At 43.8% G+C, this 19661-nt stretch overlaps 1 protein-coding gene across 1 annotated transcript in view; it reads left to right on the forward strand.

The window, feature by feature from the left end:
• The window catches only part of LOC140105103 (cytochrome P450 2D15-like), a 65411-nt gene that overhangs the window by 9501 nt on the left and 36249 nt on the right, over window positions 1–19661 (forward strand). The window contains exon 2 of the mRNA XM_072129003.1: window positions 17888–18059. Within this exon, the coding sequence (XP_071985104.1) occupies window positions 17888–18059 (172 nt within the window). The remainder of the gene's footprint in view (window positions 1–17887; window positions 18060–19661) is intronic.

A 19661-nucleotide genomic window follows, 5' to 3' on the forward strand; every position in this document is an offset into this window, starting at 1 on the left:
ATTGTATACCTCTTGTGCTTAGGAAGGCCCCCACTGCCTCACATCCCTTATCGTGGGGGATAGAGGAGTAGAGGGCCTCTACATCCAAGCTCGCTAAAAAGGTGTTTTCGTCCAGCACAATACCTTCGATTTGTTTGAGGACATCCGTCGTGTCACGCACGTAGGACGGAAGGCTGGTAACGAAAGGTCTAAGTATTTGGTCCACGTATAGACTAATATTCTGGGTTAGGCTGTTAATCCCGGAGACAATGGGCCTTCCCTTAAGAGGAGGATAGCCCTTATGTACCTTAGGAAGGCTGTAAAATGTGGCCATTGTTGGGAATTTGGGGGACAGAAATTTGTACTCCTGTTCATTAATAAGGTGACCCTCTAGTGCCCTCTTCAAGAGGATTTTCAATTCTTTAGAGAATCTTGCCATGGGGTTACTTGAAAGACAGCGGTATCCCTCACTATCCGACAGTATGGATTCACACATTCTGATGTAGTCTGCCCGCTCTAATAGGACGATATTCCCCCCTTTATCCGAGGGTTTGACCACTATTTGGTCATTCCTTTCCAACTTGGTAAGGGCTGTTCTTTCCTCGGAACTAAGGTTATTAAAGGGGTCGTGTATTCCACTGTCTAGTTGTCTAAGTTCCTCAGTGACCAAGTCCACAAATAGATCCACATGTGTGGACTCTACCGCTGGGAACCTGGTACTCTTCTCTTTAAGGGTGGTGAAAGGTCCCAGCCCCGGTTCCCTCTCTGATTCCTGTAATAGGTCCATCATTACATCCATGTCTCCAAGGTCACATTCACTAATCCCCAGTTCAGTGCACCTTTTGCGGTTATTGAGCTTAAAAAACTTATTCCATTTGAGCCTCCTAGCAAAAAGGTGGACATCCTTGACCCACGTAAATGAGTCAAAGCGAACGGACGGGACGAACGACAGCCCTTTACTCAGGAGATTCATTTCTGCCTCTTCTAGCTGGTGGGAGGTTAAGTTGATAATACGGTTGTCTATGGTCCTGTCTGAAACTACTTTTTGCCCGTGGTATGCTGGTCCCCTCGCAATAGGTAGCCTGAGATCGGTGGATTGTTGGATAAAAAACCCCCCCGAGCCCCCCTATTGATGTTACCACTGCCTCTTGGTCTACCCCGTCTCCCTCCTCTCTGAGTGTCCCTAGTACCTCTAGATGATTGTGAGGTGTTGGGATATTCTGAATCAGTAGTGTCACTCTCCGAGGTGGACTGGTCAGGGGTGTAACCTTGTGACGTTTGGGTCGTATGCGAGTGTGTTAAAAAATCATACGCCTTTTTGTCTTTGAATTCTTGGAGATCACGCTGAAACTGAAAATGTTTACGTTCCTTGATCTGGCTGGTGAATTTCTCAATAGTCTGCTGCAGAGTTTTGTCTTTTTTATCAAAACCCACAGTGTCCTTTAGAGACCTAACTGTGGCAATGTCACTCTGAAGTAGTTCACTAGTGTTTTTAAACGAGACCTTCTCCTCCTCTAAGAGTATGTTCATCAGCCGTAAGGAGCACGCTGTGATCTCCTCTTCCCACCTGTTTTTGATATTGGGTGTCTTTAGGCGTGGGGAGGGGGTGATGGGGATCCTCAGACCTCTGGGGACGATCTTATTTTTTAAATAATTTTCGAGACTCTGAATTTCCCACCAGGATCTAGTGTATTCTTTATAGGTCCTGGTGAGGGAACTGAAAGCTGTTTTGATGGAAACTGATTGTCCTGATAGGGGAAGTTCACCCTCCGAGAACACGCTCTGGGCTTCACTTGTCCAATTATCTGTACACGGGTCTGCAAATACAAACCCCGCCATTCCCTAAAGAGCTTAAGTAGGTGATATTATTAAGTAGTATTTCACTGAATATAGATAGGTGGTTGGTGACCTCCCTGTCGTTTAGTAGTTAATCACTGAAGGGAAATAAGGGAGTACTAACTAGTTAAAACTTAACCTTTATTGGTTCAATATAGTAAAAAATATATTAAGATAGTGTACCACAGTGTGAACCTAACACCATTGAGTGTGCAAGATCGGTGAGGTTAACAAGACAGTGGGGTATCCCAGGCCATGATGTGGCTATCTCTAAATTGGTCTGGGACCCCCAATATATATGGAGGAGGCTAAAAAATTGTGGATTTTGGGGTAGTCTAGGTAAACAACCTAACAGTCCTAAATTATAACGGACTCAGAGTTAGATTTCTGATATATAGACTCTCCCCCCACTAGCTCTCCTATTGCAAATAGGTGAGATCCGACGCGTTTCCTGATAACATTCATCAGGGATCAAGATTATTAACTTTCATAGATTAGACTTGGATATTTTGTCTAACTACACACTGATACAGCGTCTCCCCGCATAGATGAAAGCGGCTGCCGCCCGCGGGGAACGCCGGGTATTTAAAGATTACGCCATGCCCCTCACTGTCCTGACTGGGTGGTTCTCAGCCAATGGGACCGGGCCAGGGTGACATACCCCTCCGCACTTGGCCCGCCCCGTTCGCGTACAGTGATGGTATCCAATGGAAGATCGGAGGCTGGAATAGACTTCCGGTCATGTGACCGTACGTCATCGGGCCTCCGATCATGTGACCAGACGTCATAGGCACGCCCATAGGACCGCCCAGTTGTGACGTAGGTCACAGCCATTGGATGAAGAGCGGGCGAAGATAAACAATGAAATAGGCCACTCCTAGATATGTAGGACACGGGGACAAGAGGTAAGTATATTAAAAAAAGGGAATCAAAGGACGCTTATCACTTAGCATCCCCGGTGGGGTGTTGTATATTTACGATCCACCGGTACTGGACCGTCTATTCAGAACTAGATATAGAAGAGCCATTCGAGACGCGAACGGGGGACTGAGGCCCTAACAGTACATTAAGGCTAGGCAGGAGTGCCTGCCTTTTGGAAAAAACTAATATGAGAGATAGCTGGGCCTATGGGTCTCATAGCGAGGACATCTAAATACGCCCCTCTCAATATACAGGATGTAGACCAGATTTGGGTGCTAGACTCAAATCAGGTAAACAATGTAAAAAAGGGGGTCCTTTAATAATTTAACAAATTGTTCAAGACCACCAGAAAAAATCATTTCTTATTGAGGACTCATGCAAGGAAGAAGGATGCAAGAAAGAAATAAAGGATTCTTTTCTAATTTCGGTTATTTTCTTCTTCGTCTTCACAAGGTGCACCATAACGTAGGTGACCTAGATTAATTCCAGAGAGGTTACAGGAAACTAGTGAAGGATAGGCTCTCATTGAGACCGTCCGGCTCAATGGTCCTCAAAGTAAAAATCCATCGGGTCTCCTTTTGACAGATCAGCCTGTCCCAGTTGCCTCCCCGTTTGGGTGGTCTAACCTTTTCGATGACCTGAAAGCGTAGACACTTAGGATTACTCCTATGTTCATCCGCAAAGTGTCTAGCTACTGTAGTGTCCCGATGGTTTCTAATGTCGCCCAACGCGTCGGATCTCACCTATTTGCAATAGGAGAGCTAGTGGGGGAGAGTCTATATATCAGAAATCTAACTCTGAGTCCGTTATAATTTAGGACTGTTAGGTTGTTTACCTAGACTACCCCAAAATCCACAATTTTTTAGCCTCCTCCATATATATTGGGGGTCCCAGACCAATTTAGAGATAGCCACATCATGGCCTGGGATACCCCACTGTCTTGTTAACCTCACCGATCTTGCACACTCAATGGTGTTAGGTTCACACTGTGGTACACTATCTTAATATATTTTTTACTATATTGAACCAATAAAGGTTAAGTTTTAACTAGTTAGTACTCCCTTATTTCCCTTCAGTGATTAACTACTAAACGACAGGGAGGTCACCAACCACCTATCTATATTCAGTGAAATAGTCAGGTGGTAGAAGCAGGAGACGCGGTTTAATGACGTCACCGTTAGAGATGAGCGAACACTAAAATGCTCGGGTACTCGTTATTCGAAACGAACTTTTCCCGATGCTCGAGTGCTCGTCTCGAATAACGAACCCCATTGAAGTCAATGGGAGACTCGAGCATTTTTCAAGGGGACCAAGGCTCTGCACAGGGAAGCTTGGCCAAACACCTGGGAACCTCAGAAAAGGATGGAAACACCACGGAAATGGACAGGAAACAGCAGGGGCAGCATGCATGGATGCCTCTGAGGCTGCATAATCGCAACATTATGCCAAAATTATGGGCAACAGCATGGCCATGACAGAGTGACAGAATGAAGCTAGATAGCATCTAAAACATCCAATAATTGACCCTGACACTATAGGGGACGGCATGCAGAGGCAGCGGCAGCAGGCTAGAGAGTGTCATGGCGACATACCCTAAATGGACTCAGGCTTCAAACCAATGGGTGGCAGAGAGGAACCAAAGGAGGTGAGCAAGAAGCGCTCAAATAATATCGGTACATGATAAAAGTTTGCCAGTATATTTTGTGGATTACACAGCAGGGTGGCGACAAAGTTAACATGGAAGCCATGAAAACAACCCAAAATTCTGCCTGACACAGCTCGTTTGATAAGGGGACCATGTATGGAGGCAGTGAACTAGTAGTAGATTAAAGGTGCTGCAGTTAAAACTATGTTAGTTGGATCTTGGCATGGAGCTGGCGCTCCGCTGCCAGGCGAGCTTTCGCCAATCCAAGCCCCTGTCTATAGGCTACTCCCCAAACAGCACTTCTAAGAACCTTTTGTATAAGATCAAGTGTAGTAGCGTTCTTATAAGTTTAGGATATGGCGGGTGAGGGGAATGTAAACAGCTGCGCAAGAAGCGCTGAAATAATATCGGTTAATCATAAAAGTTTGCCAGTATATTTTGTGGATAACACAGCAGGGTGGCGACAAAGTTAACAACTTTGATGTGGAATCCATGAAAACAACCCAAATTTCTGCCTGACACACCTCGTTTGATAAGGGGAGGATGTATGGAGGCAGCTATATGGACGACTTTTGGAGGTAGCAATGGAGACAACGTGTGGAGGCTGCTATGGAGACAATTTAATTTGGATAGTGCCTGTATGTGGCAGTCCCAAAAAGTTTTCAAACCAGAGGAGCAGGTAGGTGTCCCTCCAGAAAAATGGAATAGATTGAGTGCCTGTATGTGGCAGTCCCAAAAATGTTTCAAACCAGAGGAGCAGGTAGGTGGCCCTCCAGTAAAATGGAATAGATTGAGTGCCTGTATGTGGCAGTCCCAAAAAGTTTTCAAACCAGAGGAGCAGGTAGGTGTCCCTCCAGAAAAATGGAATAGATTGAGTGCCTGTATGTGGCAGTCCCAAAAATGTTTCAAACCAGAGGAGCAGGTAGGTGGCCCTCCAGTAAAATGGAATAGATTGAGTGCCTGTATGTGGCAGTCCCAAAAAGTTTTCAAACCAGAGGAGCAGGTAGGTGTCCCTCCAGAAAAATGGAATAGATTGAGTGCCTGTATGTGGCAGTCCCAAAAATGTTTCAAACCAGAGGAGCAGGTAGGTGGCCCTCCAGTAAAATGGAATAGATTGAGTGCCTGTATGTGGCAGTCCCAAAAAGTTTTCAAACCAGAGGAGCAGGTAGGTGTCCCTCCAGAAAAATGGAATAGATTGAGTGCCTGTATGTGGCAGTCCCAAAAATTTTTCAAACCAGAGGAGCAGGTAGGTGGCCCTCCAGTAAAATGGAATAGATTGAGTGCCTGTATGTGGCAGTCCCAAAAATTTTTTAAAACAGAGGACCGGGTGGGTGGCCCTCCAGAAAAATGGAATAGATTGAGTGCCTGTATGTGGCACTCACAAAAATTGTTTCAAACAGAGGACCGGGTAGGTGGCCCTCCAGAAAAATTAAATGCATAAAGTACTATAGCAAGAGCCAGTGGGCCCTGTCAAAAAATAGCCAGTTTCCTCTGCTTTACTGTACAAAGAGGAGGAGAAGGAGGAAAATGAGGAGGAGGAGGAGTGGATCAATTATTCAGGTTGAGCTTCCTTCACCTGGTGGAGATTGGAAATTCTGAGAAATCCAGCCTTTATTCATTTTAATAAGCGTCAGCCTGTCAGCGCTGTCAGTCGACAGGCGTGTACGCTTATCTGTGATGATGCCACCAGCTGCACTGAAAACCCGCTCGGACAAGACGCTAGCGGCAGGGCAGGCAAGAACCTCCAAGGCGTACAGCGCCAGTTCGTGCCACATGTCCAGCTTTGAAACCCTGTAGTTGTAGGGAGCTGTGTGATCATTTAGGACGATGGTATGGTCAGCTACGTACTCCCTCACCATCTTTCTGTAAAGATCAGCCCTACTCTGCCGAGACTGGGGACAGGTGACAGTGTCTTGCTGGGGTGACATAAAGCTGGCAAAAGCCTTGTAAAGCGTACCCTTGCCAGTGCTGGACAAGCTGCCTGCTCGCCTACTCTCCCTCGCTACTTGTCCCGCAGAACTACGCACTCTGCCGCTAGCGCTGTCAGAAGGGAAATACTGTTTCAGCTTGTGCACCAGGGCCTGCTGGTATTCATGCATTCTCACACTCCTTTCCTCTGCAGGGATGAGAGTGGAAAGATTTTGCTTGTACCGTGGGTCCAGGAGAGTGAACACCCAGTAATCGGTGCTGGAATAAATTCTTTGAACGCGAGGGTCACGGGATAGGCAGCCTAGCATGAAATCTGCCATATGCGCCAGAGTACCAACGCGTAAGAATTCACTCCCCTCACTGGCCTGACTGCCCATTTCCTCCTCCTCCAACTAGTCCAACTCCTCTTCTTCTGCCCATACACGCTGAACAGTGAAGGACTCAACAATGGTCCCCTCTTGTGTCTCGCCAACATTCTCCTCCTCTTCCTCCTCATCCTCCTCCACCTCCACCTCCTCCGATATGCGCTGAGAAACAGACCTGAGGGTGCTTTGGCTATCAACAAGGGAATCTTCTTCCCCCGTCTCTTGTGACGAGCGCAAAGCTTCCGACTTCATGCTGATCAGAGAGTTTTTCAACAGGCCAAGCAGCGGGATGGTGAGGCTGATGATGGCGGCATCGCCACTGACCATCTGTGTTGACTCCTCAAAGTTACTCAGCACCTGACAGATATCAGACATCCACGTCCACTCCTCATTGTAGACTTGAGGAAGCTGACTGACCTGACTACCACTTCTGGTGGAAGTTGACATCTGGCAGTCTACAATCGCTCTGCGCTGCTGGTAAACTCTGGATAACATGGTCAGTGTTGAATTCCACCTCGTGGGCACGTCGCACAACAGTCGGTGAGCGGGCAGTTGGAGGCGGCGCTGCGCTGCCCTGAGAGTGGCAGCATCTGGGCTGGACTTCCTGAAATGCGCACAGATGCGGCGCACCTTCGTGAGCAAATCAGACAGATTGGGGTATGTCTTGAGGAAACGCTGAACTATCAGATTTAACACATGGGCCAGGCATGGCACATGTGTCAGTCTGCCGAGTTGCAGAGCCGCCACCAGGTTACGGCCGTTGTCACACACAACCATGCCTGGCTTCAGGTTCAGCGGTGCCAGCCACAGATCAGTCTGCGCCGTGATGCCCTGTAATAGCTCTTGGGCGGTGTGCCTTTTGTCGCCTAGGCTCAGCAGTTTGAGCACCGCCTGCTGTCGCTTAGCGACGGCACTGCTGCTGTGCCTAGAGCTACCGACTGATGGCACCGTGCCCACGGATGGTAGTTCGGAGGAGGAGGTGGAGGAGGGGTGGGAGGAGGAGGAGGCATAGTAGGCCTGAAACACCTGGACCGAGGTAGGCCCCGCAATCCTCGGTGTTGGCAGTATATGACCAGCCCCAGGGTCAGACTCGGTCCCAGCCTCCACCAAGTTAACCCAATGTGCCGTCAGCGATATATAGTGGCCCTGCCCGGCAGCACTCGTCCACGTGTCCGTGGTCAGGTGGACCTTGTCAGAAACGGCGTTGGTCAGGGCACGGGTGATGTTGTCTGACACGTGCTGGTGCAGGGCTGGGACGGCACATCGGGAAAAGTAGTGGCGGCTGGGGACCGAATACCGAGGGGCGGCCGCCGCCATGAGGTTGCGAAAGGCCTCGGTCTCTACTAGCCTATAGGGCAGCATCTCCAGGCTAAGCAATCTGGAGATGTGCACATTAAGGGCTTGGGCGTGCGGGTGGGTTGCACTATATTTGCGTTTCCGCTCCAGCGTCTGGGGTATGGAGAGCTGAACGCTGGTGGATGCTGTGGAGGATCGTGGAGGCGACGATGGGGTTTTTGTGGCAGGGTCCTGGGCAGGGGGCTGACTATCAGCTGACACAGGGGAAGGAGCAGTGGTGTGCACGGCCGGAGGTGAACGGGCTTGTTGCCACTGAGTGGGGTGTTTAGCATTCATATGCCTGCGCATACTGGTGGTAGTTAAGCTAGTAGTGGTGGAACCCCTGCTGAGCCTGGTTTGGCAAATGTTGCACACCACAGTCCGTCGGTCATCCGGTGTTTCCTTAAAGAACCTCCAGACTTCTGAAGATCTAGCCCTCGCCGCAAGAGCCCTCACCACGGGAGCTTCACTAGTTGAAACATTTGGCGCTGATGCACCAGCTCTGGCCCTGCCTCTCCGTCTGGCCCCACCACTGCCTCTTCCAACCTGTTCTGGTCGAGGACTCTCCTCCGTCTCAGAAGCACTGTGTTCACCCGGCCTCTCAACCCAGCTTGGGTCTGTCACCTCATCATCCTCCGATCCCTCAGTCTGCTCCCCCCTCGGACTTCCTGCCCTGACAACAACTTCCCCACTGTCTGACAACCGTGTCTCCTCATCGTCGGACACCTCTTTACACACTTCCACTACGTCAAGAAGGTCATCATCACCCACAGACTGTGACTGGTGGAAAACCTGGGCATCGGAAAATTGCTCAGCAGCAACCGGACAAGTGGTTTGTGACTGTGGGAAGGGTCCAGAAAACAGTTCCTCAGAGTATGCCGGTTCAAATGCCAAATTTTCCTGGGAGGGGGCAGACTGGGGGGGAGGAGGCTGAGGTGCAGGAGCTGGAGGAGTGGCGATTTCGGTGACATGGGTGGACGGCGTGGAAGACTGACTGGTGGACAAATTGCTCGAAGCATTGTCAGCAATCCACGACATCACCTGTTCGCACTGTTCTGGCCTCAACAGTGCTCTACCACAAGTCCCAGTAACTTCAGACATGAACCTAGGGAGTGTAGCTCTGCGGCGTTCCCCTGCTCCCTCATAAGCAGGTGGTGTCTCACCCCGCCCAGGACCACGGCCTCTGACCCCTGCAGTAGTTGGACGCCCACGTCCCCGCCCTCGTCCTCTACCCCTAGCCCTCGGGTTAAACATTTTTAAAATGAGAGTTATAACTTTAATTTTTTTTTAACTTTTTTTTGTGTTTTTTGTTTTTTTTTGTGTTTTTTGTTTTTTTTTGTTTTTTTTGTTTTTTTTTGTGTTTTTGAGTTTTTAAAACCAAACGATGCTATCCTATTGCTATGGCTATTTTCTAGCCAAGTATGAAAGCACACTACTATGCCAGATGAGATGACACTGAGTTATTAAACAAAATAAACGTAAAATAAAAAAGGACAAATGGCAGACTGTGCCTAATTGAAATCCAACCCCTACTAAATTTTCCCACTTCGGTCTTTGCTATGGATATGTGCGTCACTATGCGCAAAACACAGCGGTCGCAAGTCTCACTACAAATTGCTCAGAATTGGCTAGTACATGCACTGCAGCAAGTACAGCCACCAGCAGATCAACCAGAAATCAAATATATAACGCTACTGTAGGCGTAAGCCGTTTGGATTCTCCTATGGCTATTTTCTAGCCAAGTATGAAAGCACACTACTATGCCAGATGAGATGACGCTGAGTTATTAAACAAAATAAACGTAAAATAAAAAAGGACAAATGGCAGACTGTGCCTAATTGAAATCCAACCCCTACTAAATTTTCCCACTTCGGTCTTTGCAATGGATATGTGCGTCACTAAGCGCAAAACACAGCGGTCGCAAGTCTCACTACAAATTGCTCACAATTGGCTAGTAGATGCACTGCAGCAAGTACAGCCACCAGCAGATCAACCAGAAATCAAATATATAACGCTACTGTAGGCGTAAGCCGTTTGGATTCTCCTATGGCTATTTTCTAGCCAAGTATGAAAGCACACTACTATGCCAGATGAGATGACGCTGAGTTATTAAACAAAATAAACGTAAAATAAAAAAGGACAAATGGCAGACTGTGCCTAATTGAAATCCAACCCCTACTAAATTTTCCCACTTCGGTCTTTGCAATGGATATGTGCGTCACTAAGCGCAAAACACAGCGGTCGCAAGTCTCACTACAAATTGCTGACAATTGGCTAGTAGATGCACTGCAGCAAGTACAGCCACCAGCAGATCAACCAGAAATCAAATATATAACGCTACTGTAGGCGTAAGCCGTTTGGATTCTCCTATGGCTATTTTCTAGCCAAGTATGAAAGCACACTACTATGCCAGATGAGATGACACTGAGTTATTAAACAAAATAAACGTAAAATAAAAAAGGAAAAATGGCAGACTGTGCCTAATTGAAATCCAACCCCTACTAAATTTTCCCACTTTGGTGTTTGAGGTGGATATGTGTGCCACTAAGAGCTAAACACAACGGTAGCAAGTCCCCCTGCTAATTCCTCACAAAATGGTACTAGATGCAAATAAAAAAAAAAAAAGTAGAACGTTATTGTAGCCCTAAGAAGGGCTGTTGGGTTCTTGGAGAATCACTCCTGCCTAACAGTAAGCTAATAGAACACCCTAACGCTTTCCCTGACCAGCAGCAGCTCTCTCCCTAGCGGCATCCAGACACAGAATGATCCGAGCAGCGCGGGCAGCGGCTAGTCTATCCCAGGGTCACCTGATCTGGCCAGCCAACCACTGCTATAGACGTGTAAGGGTACCACGTCATGCTGGGTGGAGTGCAGAGTCTCCTGGCTTGTGATTGGCTCTGTTTCTGGCCGCCAAAAAGCAAAACGGCGGGAGCTGCCATTTTCTCGAGCGGGCGAAGTATTCGTCCGAGCAACGAGCAGTTTCGAGTACGCTAATGCTCGACCGAGCATCAAGCTCGGACGAGCATGTTCGCTCATCTCTAGTCACCGTGTCTCCTGCTATTTGTAGTGAAGGACGGAGCTTATGGTTCCGTTCTCCGCTGCAGCACTCGCTTCTATCTGTGTCCGGAAGGGACGCAGATAGAAGTGAGAGAGGGGTGAGGACTCGGATAGTGGGACAAGAGTCCCGCTGATCCGGGGCACAGGCCAAAAGATCCGGGGCACGAGCCCCGGATCTTTTAGCCTAGCGACGCTCCTGGGAGGAGGTGTTTTTTGTCCTCCTCCCCTGGGAAGCTCCTGGGTGTCATTGAAGCACAGCTGCAGGAAACACCTCCCACCGAGGACAGCTTGTCCTTGCCTCTGTGCAACCTCAATTGAGCCATTACATGCTTGAGTGCCAGCACAATGACCACTATTTGTACTACCATTTGTATTGAATTTGTATTGAAGTCTCTTGATCGAGAATATAGGGTTTTCCCTGTTTAATTTTGGGTTGGTAAATTGGCCACGTGACCACAGCTGACTGTCTAAGCCTTGGAGTTTCTGGCCCGCTCGCAGCAAGTGTCCTATCAATACATGTGTTCAGCACTGCGGGGGGTTTCATTACCAACAGGATGATCTACCTATCCACAGCCAACGTGGACTTCTTTATGTTCAATAAGATGAACCAGGCAAGTTTCCAGGACTTGGCTATACTAGTGTATGATTGAGTGGTTGAAGTGTTGGCTACCTCCTTCTCCACCTCTTCCATTTCTACTGCCACACCCTCCTTCTCCTCCCCATTGAAAGCTCTGACACCTTTGTTTTTTTTGTTTAATGTTATTATTTTAAGTGTTTCCCTAGCCCATTGTTTGCAGGCAATTGCTCTGATCTAACCCCCATTTTGCAGCCAACTTACCCTACCATCATTTTGTGGTCAAAAAGTTTACCACTTTTGTTTGACAAGTTTGCTCAACACTAGTCATGATGTCACCACTGACGCGGGATGGGAGCACTTGAGAAAAGTAAATACAGGCAGGTTTGTTCTTAAGTTGAATTTGTATGTAAGTGGAAACTGTATATTTTATAATGGTACATCCAGACAAAAATGTTTTTGTCCCAGTGACAATTGTTTCATAATGTTTTGCTGTAATTGGATCAAGGATTATCAATAAAGCTTCAATACAGACACTTTACAGCTGATTATTGCAGTCTGGGACTATACTAAAGCATCCAGAGAGCTTCACCAAAGGTCACAGTGGGCAGAGGGGTCTGTCTTTAACTATGGGTTGTCTGTAAGTCGGGTGTCCTTAACTAGGGGAATGCCTGAATAGGTGTTTTTATAGCACCTGGGCCCAGTTGCGCACGATGAAACCACAATACTAATAAAGACTACAATAAGCTGATCACCCATTTAAACCACGGATCCTCCGATCTTATGGTGCACCATGCGAGCCAAATGTAAGCCAAAAACTGGAAAAATAAGTGACCATACAGTAAAACTGCCAATCTACGTGTTTCGATGACCAGCGTCTTAGTCGTGATCTAACATGTGAAAAAACATTGGGATCAGTTAAACCAAGCTCCCCACTGCACATGTCAGAGGGTGTTCCCACACGTGCCCAGTCACATGACCTTCATGAAGTGGTAGTTCCCTTTGATCCTATACATGCGGAAAGTATTAAAATCTTGAAATATTAAATAAAAGTCAAGAATAAATAATAGTCAAGAATAGCATAAGATATGTAGCTTAAAGGGCATCAACTATAGGTACTGATTTATCACCCAGTTTGTTCAGCAGTGCATATAGGGGAAAACATGGTTAAATACTATAGGATGTTACAAATGTTGTCATAATCAATGTAAGGCTTGTTCGTACATAGAAGTGAAAAATACATTCAGTTCTTCGGTGACAAACATACACTATTCAATAAAAACTTATTTAAATTGTAAAACATGCAATGCCATGTATGTGATTAAATGCAACGATTGCAATAAGCAATATGTAGGGCATATGGCAGACCCATTAAAACCAAGGATCAGATGACATTTGTGCAGACATTTAATATATCAACAGCCTCCAAACACGTGAGGGAAAATCATAATAAATCTTCACATAGTTTTTCATGGATGGCTATTGAAAAGGTGAAGCGCTCGATTAGAGGAAGAAACATGAAAAGGATGCTAACAAACTGAGTTTTTTGGATTTATTTATCCTAGAAATTTGTTATCCTCCAGTCCTTAATAGGAGACCAGATCTCATTACTGTGTGGTACCATGTTACTATGTGATAATACGTGATGCCTTTATACATATATTTCATTTTGTTGCATTTTTCCGCTATAAAGTGTAGTCCCTTTCGTATTGGGACTTTTGAACAATTAAACTATATATCTTACAAAATGTTGTGTTCTGGAATCTGCACCTGTCAAATATGCTTTTGTTGTATTCATAAAAACTTGCAACAAGGTGTAGTTTATAACACACATGGGGTTATTGACATCATGTTTTATTGAAACCCTGTTGCTAGTGAAGAATTTTGATTTATTGTATTGTGGTATGAATTTGATTTGTAATGAATTTTTATCTTGATCTGTACTCCTCCCATATCTTTGAGTATCTACTTTGTATTTTCTATTGGTAAGAATATGTTTTTATTTAATATTTCAAGATTTTAATACTTACTGCATGTCGGCATTGAAGGGGGCTGCTTTGCCATGATGGTCATGTGACATGGCACGTTTGGAAATGCCCTCTGACGTGTGCAATGGGGAGTTTGCTTTAATTGTTCACAATGTTTTTACACATGTTAGATCATGACTAAGACACTGTTTGTCGAAAAACCCCAAAAAGTCAGAAGGATCGTGAGGCTCCGCTTTCACGGTCTGTATTCATACTGAAAATCAAGATCAAGCGAGCTTTTGCCCTTCTGCTCTATGGGAGGTTTCTGTCCTCCCTGAGCTCGCCTTAGGACACCTGCTTTACGGTTTGACAGGTGTACCGCCCCAGTCAAATAAAAATATATATGTATGGAATAAAAATATAATATTAGATGCGAGGACACCTTGTGTTGTGCTGAAATTTCTACTATTTTTTCACACAATGCATATTTCAATTTAGTGCAGAAAATGTACTTTAAAAAACACTATTATTCTTGTCAATTATATTAATGGCTTTTTTTTTATGTGGAAATTGACATGCGGTGCAGATTTTTTTAATCATGTGATTTTCTGCAGCATATGCGGTTTATATAATACTCAAGACATTTTTTTCACAGTTTTTTTATGTTTTTCATGCATAGATTTCCTCTTGATGTGCAGCTGATTCCACGATGTTACTGCCTTTCAAGCAGATGTATTCATGCTTGTGGAGAAATCTCCCCTTCCTGACAGTTTTCTTGGCTTCTCAGATACGCAAGCCTCTGTGGGCGAGCGGAGAGGGCTCAAGTCTTAATAATTCCCCCCCATTCTCTTTTCAATCCTGTGTAATCGAAGAGATGTAATTGTTGATGCCCATCAATCTGAGCTTATAAATGTTATATAGCCATTTCCAAACAATTTCTAGCACATCATTTTACAATAAAAATGTATTTACAAGTTTTAAAATTTGAGACAGCTGACAATCTTTTAAAACATGGACGTCCCAGCAAATTCGTTCAACAAAGATAAATAATACAAATAACTACATCAAACTGTGTTATATATCTAAGGACACATTGCTTCATTCTGTGCTTACTTTGGCTCTTTGCCTCCATCCTAATCTGCTTTTCACTCTATAATCTTTACTGAAGCTGGAAATGTCAGATGAGGTGAACTCTATGAATCAGCGAGAGAATGGCCAAGTCTCTTTCCATCAGCACAGATCAAACTGACATGAAAACCAGGAGCACTGAAGTAACACAGGAACTGGGAGCCTCAGCACAGTTAGGATGCATTTTTATTTTCCCACCATGTTCCCGATCCCCAAGCGATTTCCAAATTACTGTGAATAAGCCACTGCCCCCAATGAACAGAAGCCCCATTGTAAGAAAATAAAGAATGGGCCAAAATTCCTCTATAATGACACAAACGTCTAATATAGAAAATGATTACTAGAAGTTCTTTCTAATTAAGTTGTTTCATTGATCTTTATTGATTTGGCATCTTTTTTTGTTAAAACATAATTTTCCATGTATTTCCCGAATTTTAAGAATTTTTATTCTTTTACAAAATAAGTAATACAATTGGGTTTACTTTATGCTTCTCTCATGTTTCTACTTATTGTATGGACCAGTGAAATAGATTTTGGAGCCCCACCTACTGCTACATAATGATAGTAAATGTATATTTTCAGACCATGCTGAAACTATGCCTTTTCATTGCGTTTTGAAACCTAATTCAAATGCATCAGGCAAAAAACACATGAACTCAAATATTGATATTGTAATGATTTCTGCATCAATTCCCTGCAGTCTTCTAGATCTCTTTCCTTCTATAGAAAGCGTCTATGTTTACGTCCAGTGGATAGAAATCTGAGGGACATGCAGGTGCATGAGCCGTTATTAACACAGCAAGAAATCCGAGGTGAGAGATACAAATGGCTCCTGCACCTGTGGGTCTATGACAAGATCATGGACATATTGCTATCCACTGGTAGTAAACATAGAAGCTTCCTATAGAATGGCAGCAAGCAGAGATCTAGAAAACTGTGAGGAATTGATACAGAAAAGTATATTGGAGAATTGTATAACATTTCCTCACACAAACCATATTAATTATTTGCTGAAAGTGGACATCCCCTTTAACAATGGTAAAAACACAGATTGATTGATCCGGATTGGTCACTCAGTGATATTTTAAATCTTCCAGAGTCTCTCATAGTTGAATTGCCCACAGCTGCAGAGGGTATATTTAATTCCACTATGGCATGCATAAATGTGTCCTAACCAGTAATGAGGAGACTTGTACTGAACGTGAACCCTAACCCCCACCTGAACACCTGCGGTCATTCAACTGTTTAAATGTTGCTGGCAAAGTCGTGGGTGGTATTTAAATCACTGTGACTACCCACACACTGGCATTTTGCGAGGGTGGCCACCCGGCGCACTTGCACCATTGATTTTAATGCCATTGGCAATGGGCGCAATCATTGTCAGCAACAATTGCAGGCATTACTGCTGGAGGGGGTTAAGCCATACCTGAATATGAACGGATAAAGTTTGTGGTCGGCTTTGTGGGACCTGCACTCACAAACTTCGGTGCAAACCCAAACTTTGGGTTTCGGTCTGTTTCACACTAGTCCCAACAAGCAGGGATTTTGTTTTGAGCAAACTGTGACTTGTATTGCTTATCAAGTCTATCATGTTAAAACCTGGGACAAAATTTCCCTTAAATGAATGAATTTACCTATATCATTCCACGTTGTAATGTTGCTATTTTGGACCAGTCTGTTTAGCAAAAGATTTGCAATTTTTTTTAAAAACCACCATTTGACCCGACAATTTCAAGGGCATCAGCACTTTTATCAGAGGTTGTATTTGACTTCTGGTGATGACCAGAAGTAGGAGGCGTAATAAAGTTTAGGGTCTCGACCCCTTTTGTATCTTATTAAGCAAGTACCAAGCATCATTGTAGTACATCGGTGTACCTTTTCATTTTCACATCATCTGGCAAGTCAGTCTGGTGTATCGAACAGTCTGTAACATATGGGAAATGTTATGTCAAACAAAGGGGACGGGCAAAGCACCAATACAATGGTCATGCATCAAAACTGACTATAAATATACAAGAAAAAAGCGATGCAGGAAAAGACCAAGCATAGAGCAATCTTTAACAATCTTTATTAAACATAATACACCATACACAAGAGATTAAATCCACTTTAAAAGTGGAACAGGTATGATGCAACAATTACTGGGCACCTGACAGTACAAAGCAGGGCTCCAGAGCTATTCCCCTACGTTCTGCCCACATAAGAATACAACAGTTAAATACATATAATAAAGCCACCTCATATCTGTAAAAATAAATCATACCCTTGAATTGATCAAACAGTAGATATACCATACCCATGCATCAAGGTAACTATGTCAAGGGGAAAGGAAAGATAAATCAGGGGTGACAAAGGCGGCGGAGGACAGAGCGGGGGGAGGCGAATCCAACGCGTTTTGTCACCAATGTGACTTCCTCAGGGGTAAGTTGGTGAATATGGGAAATGTTAGTTTCACCACCCAAATTAGTTACTAACTATCTGCCTAAAACGGAGATCACTTAGAATTTTGAACATCTCAAATTGTTCAGTTTTTATAAATAAATGGAAAACATAACAACCAAAATTTACAACTGACAGAAAGTGAAACGTGTCATGAAAAATTAATTTGCTAAGTTAAAGTGAATGGAAGTTACAACCGTATGTCAAATGTCAAAAAAGTGGGCTGAGCCTTAAGCTACAAAATGGCTGTGTCCTTAAGAGGTGTCTTGTAAAGTGTCATGGGCATCTCCAAGATAATACATAAAATTAACCAGGATGGCTGAGTGGTTAAGGGTTTGAACTTAAGATACAATGGATGTCTATCTGTGTGGGCTCAAATACAAGTAATGATAAGTTTTTTGTTTGGAACAAAATTTTGATAACATATACTCTCCTAGAAGCACCCCCATCCTCTTCAGCACATTTCTCTATTTACACAAATGAAATTTAAACTTGAATAAAATGATTACACATCATCACAAACTGAGAAGAGCCAGCTGCTAAGGGGCATCTATCACTTTGCCGGTAGTTTGACGAAAGTGTATCGACACTATACTACTTCTGGAGTAGCAGTTTTGCACTATTTAATTCAATGTTAAAGCAACCAAATAAGATCTCTGCATTTTGAATGAATTTAGTTGTATTAAAACATATGTATATTTTTGTTTAACAGATGCAAAAAGAATTTGGGGATGTATTTAGCTTGCAGTACTTCTGGAAAAATATGGTCGTACTGAATGGGTTTGAAGTGATGAAAGAAGCTCTCATCAACAGATCTGAAGAAATAGCAGACCGACCCAGATTTCCGATCTATGAAAAAATTGGATTTACTAATGACAACAGAGGTACGGTATAAATAATTCCATAATGTAGGTAGCATTGGAAAGCAAAGCCTGAAGGATATCTCTTTTGGTGGGTCCTCTTTAGACCAGCTGCACACACTGCATATTATTTGCTGAAAATACTGCATTAGCGAAAGATGGGCAATCCAGGTTGGCGGATTCGTTTGCAATATCAACAATATCAACATCACTTGATATCTCACCTCTTCTTTACCTTTTACTCAAACCATTTGTATTTTACAACAACAATATGATAAAATGATCAAAGACAAACGTAAAATCGCAGATTATTTGCATAATTGTTCATTATTAGTATAATACAAAAAAAACTTAAACCATTCTCTTCTGCCAGGAAAAAAAAAAGCTTTGGCTATACAAATTTCTTAACACATACAAAAATATATATTAACCCCTTAAGGACGCAGCCTGTTTGCAGGTTAAGGCTCGCTCCTTTTTTTTTAAATTTGACCAGTGTCTCTTCCTGTGGTAATAACTTTTCAACGCTTTCAAATCTCTGTGATTTTGAGATTGTTTTCTCGTGAGACATTGTAGTTTATGTTAGTAGTGTCATTTCGGTGATCCGTTCGTTTTTTGGGGGTAAAAATTAAAAAATTTTGGAAAAATTTGAAAAAAATGACTATTTTCAAAGATTCAAATGTTATACTTTTTAGACAAAAAGTGATACCACAAATTTTTTTTGATAGAAACCTTTTGCCATTGGTCTTCTTTTTATATCCATTATTTGTTTTAAGTTTCCATTTTTTTTATGGATGTGAGAAGGTTTGAAGTTTTAGTAGCAACTTCTCAGATTTTCTTGAAATTTGAAAAATGCGAACTTTTTGGTGATCAATTCAGTTTGGAAGTGCTCTATAAAGGCTTATGTACTATATACCCCTACAAGTAACACCATTTTATGAACCTAACATCTCAACCTATTCAAATCAGCATTTAAGAAGTCTGTTAACCCTTTAATTATTTTTCCGGAAGCATATGAAAATGGAGTGGAAATTTTGAAATTTCAATTTTTGATTTCAATCTTTCCAATTTAGCCCTAAAATGGATACATTCAGAAGGAATTTGAGGTAAATATATATTCCTAATTTCTTGCCCTGCTTCTTCCGAGTACGGCAATACCAGACATGTGGATGTCAGCTGCTGGTTCCCCGCACAGCGATGTCCAGAACAGAGTTAACGCTACTGGGAATTTGGAAGGCCAATTTGGCTGCAAATATTTTGTGGTGCCACAGTGTAATTGAAGAGCCCCTGAAGTAAAAGTACAATAGAAAACCCCCCAAAAAGTCACCATTTCGGAAACTAGACCCCTCAAAGAATTTATCGGTGGTTGTGGTGAGCATTTTAACCCCCAACACGCTGGTCAAAATTGAATGCAAAGTAAATGGTGCAGAGTAAAAATTGTGTTTTTATCTCAAAAATGTCATTTTAGTGCCTCATATACTGTGCCCAACCCATGCCACTTTAGACAAACACCCCAAAAATCATTCTGCGGGTTGTCCCGAGTACAGCAATACCACACATGTGCCAATAATTTACAGGCTGGGCACACGGCAGGGGTCAGGAAGAAAGAAGCACAATTTAGGTTTTCAA

Source organism: Engystomops pustulosus, chromosome 10 (genome assembly GCF_040894005.1).
Source record: "Engystomops pustulosus chromosome 10, aEngPut4.maternal, whole genome shotgun sequence".
Lineage (NCBI taxonomy): Eukaryota > Metazoa > Chordata > Amphibia > Anura > Leptodactylidae > Engystomops > Engystomops pustulosus.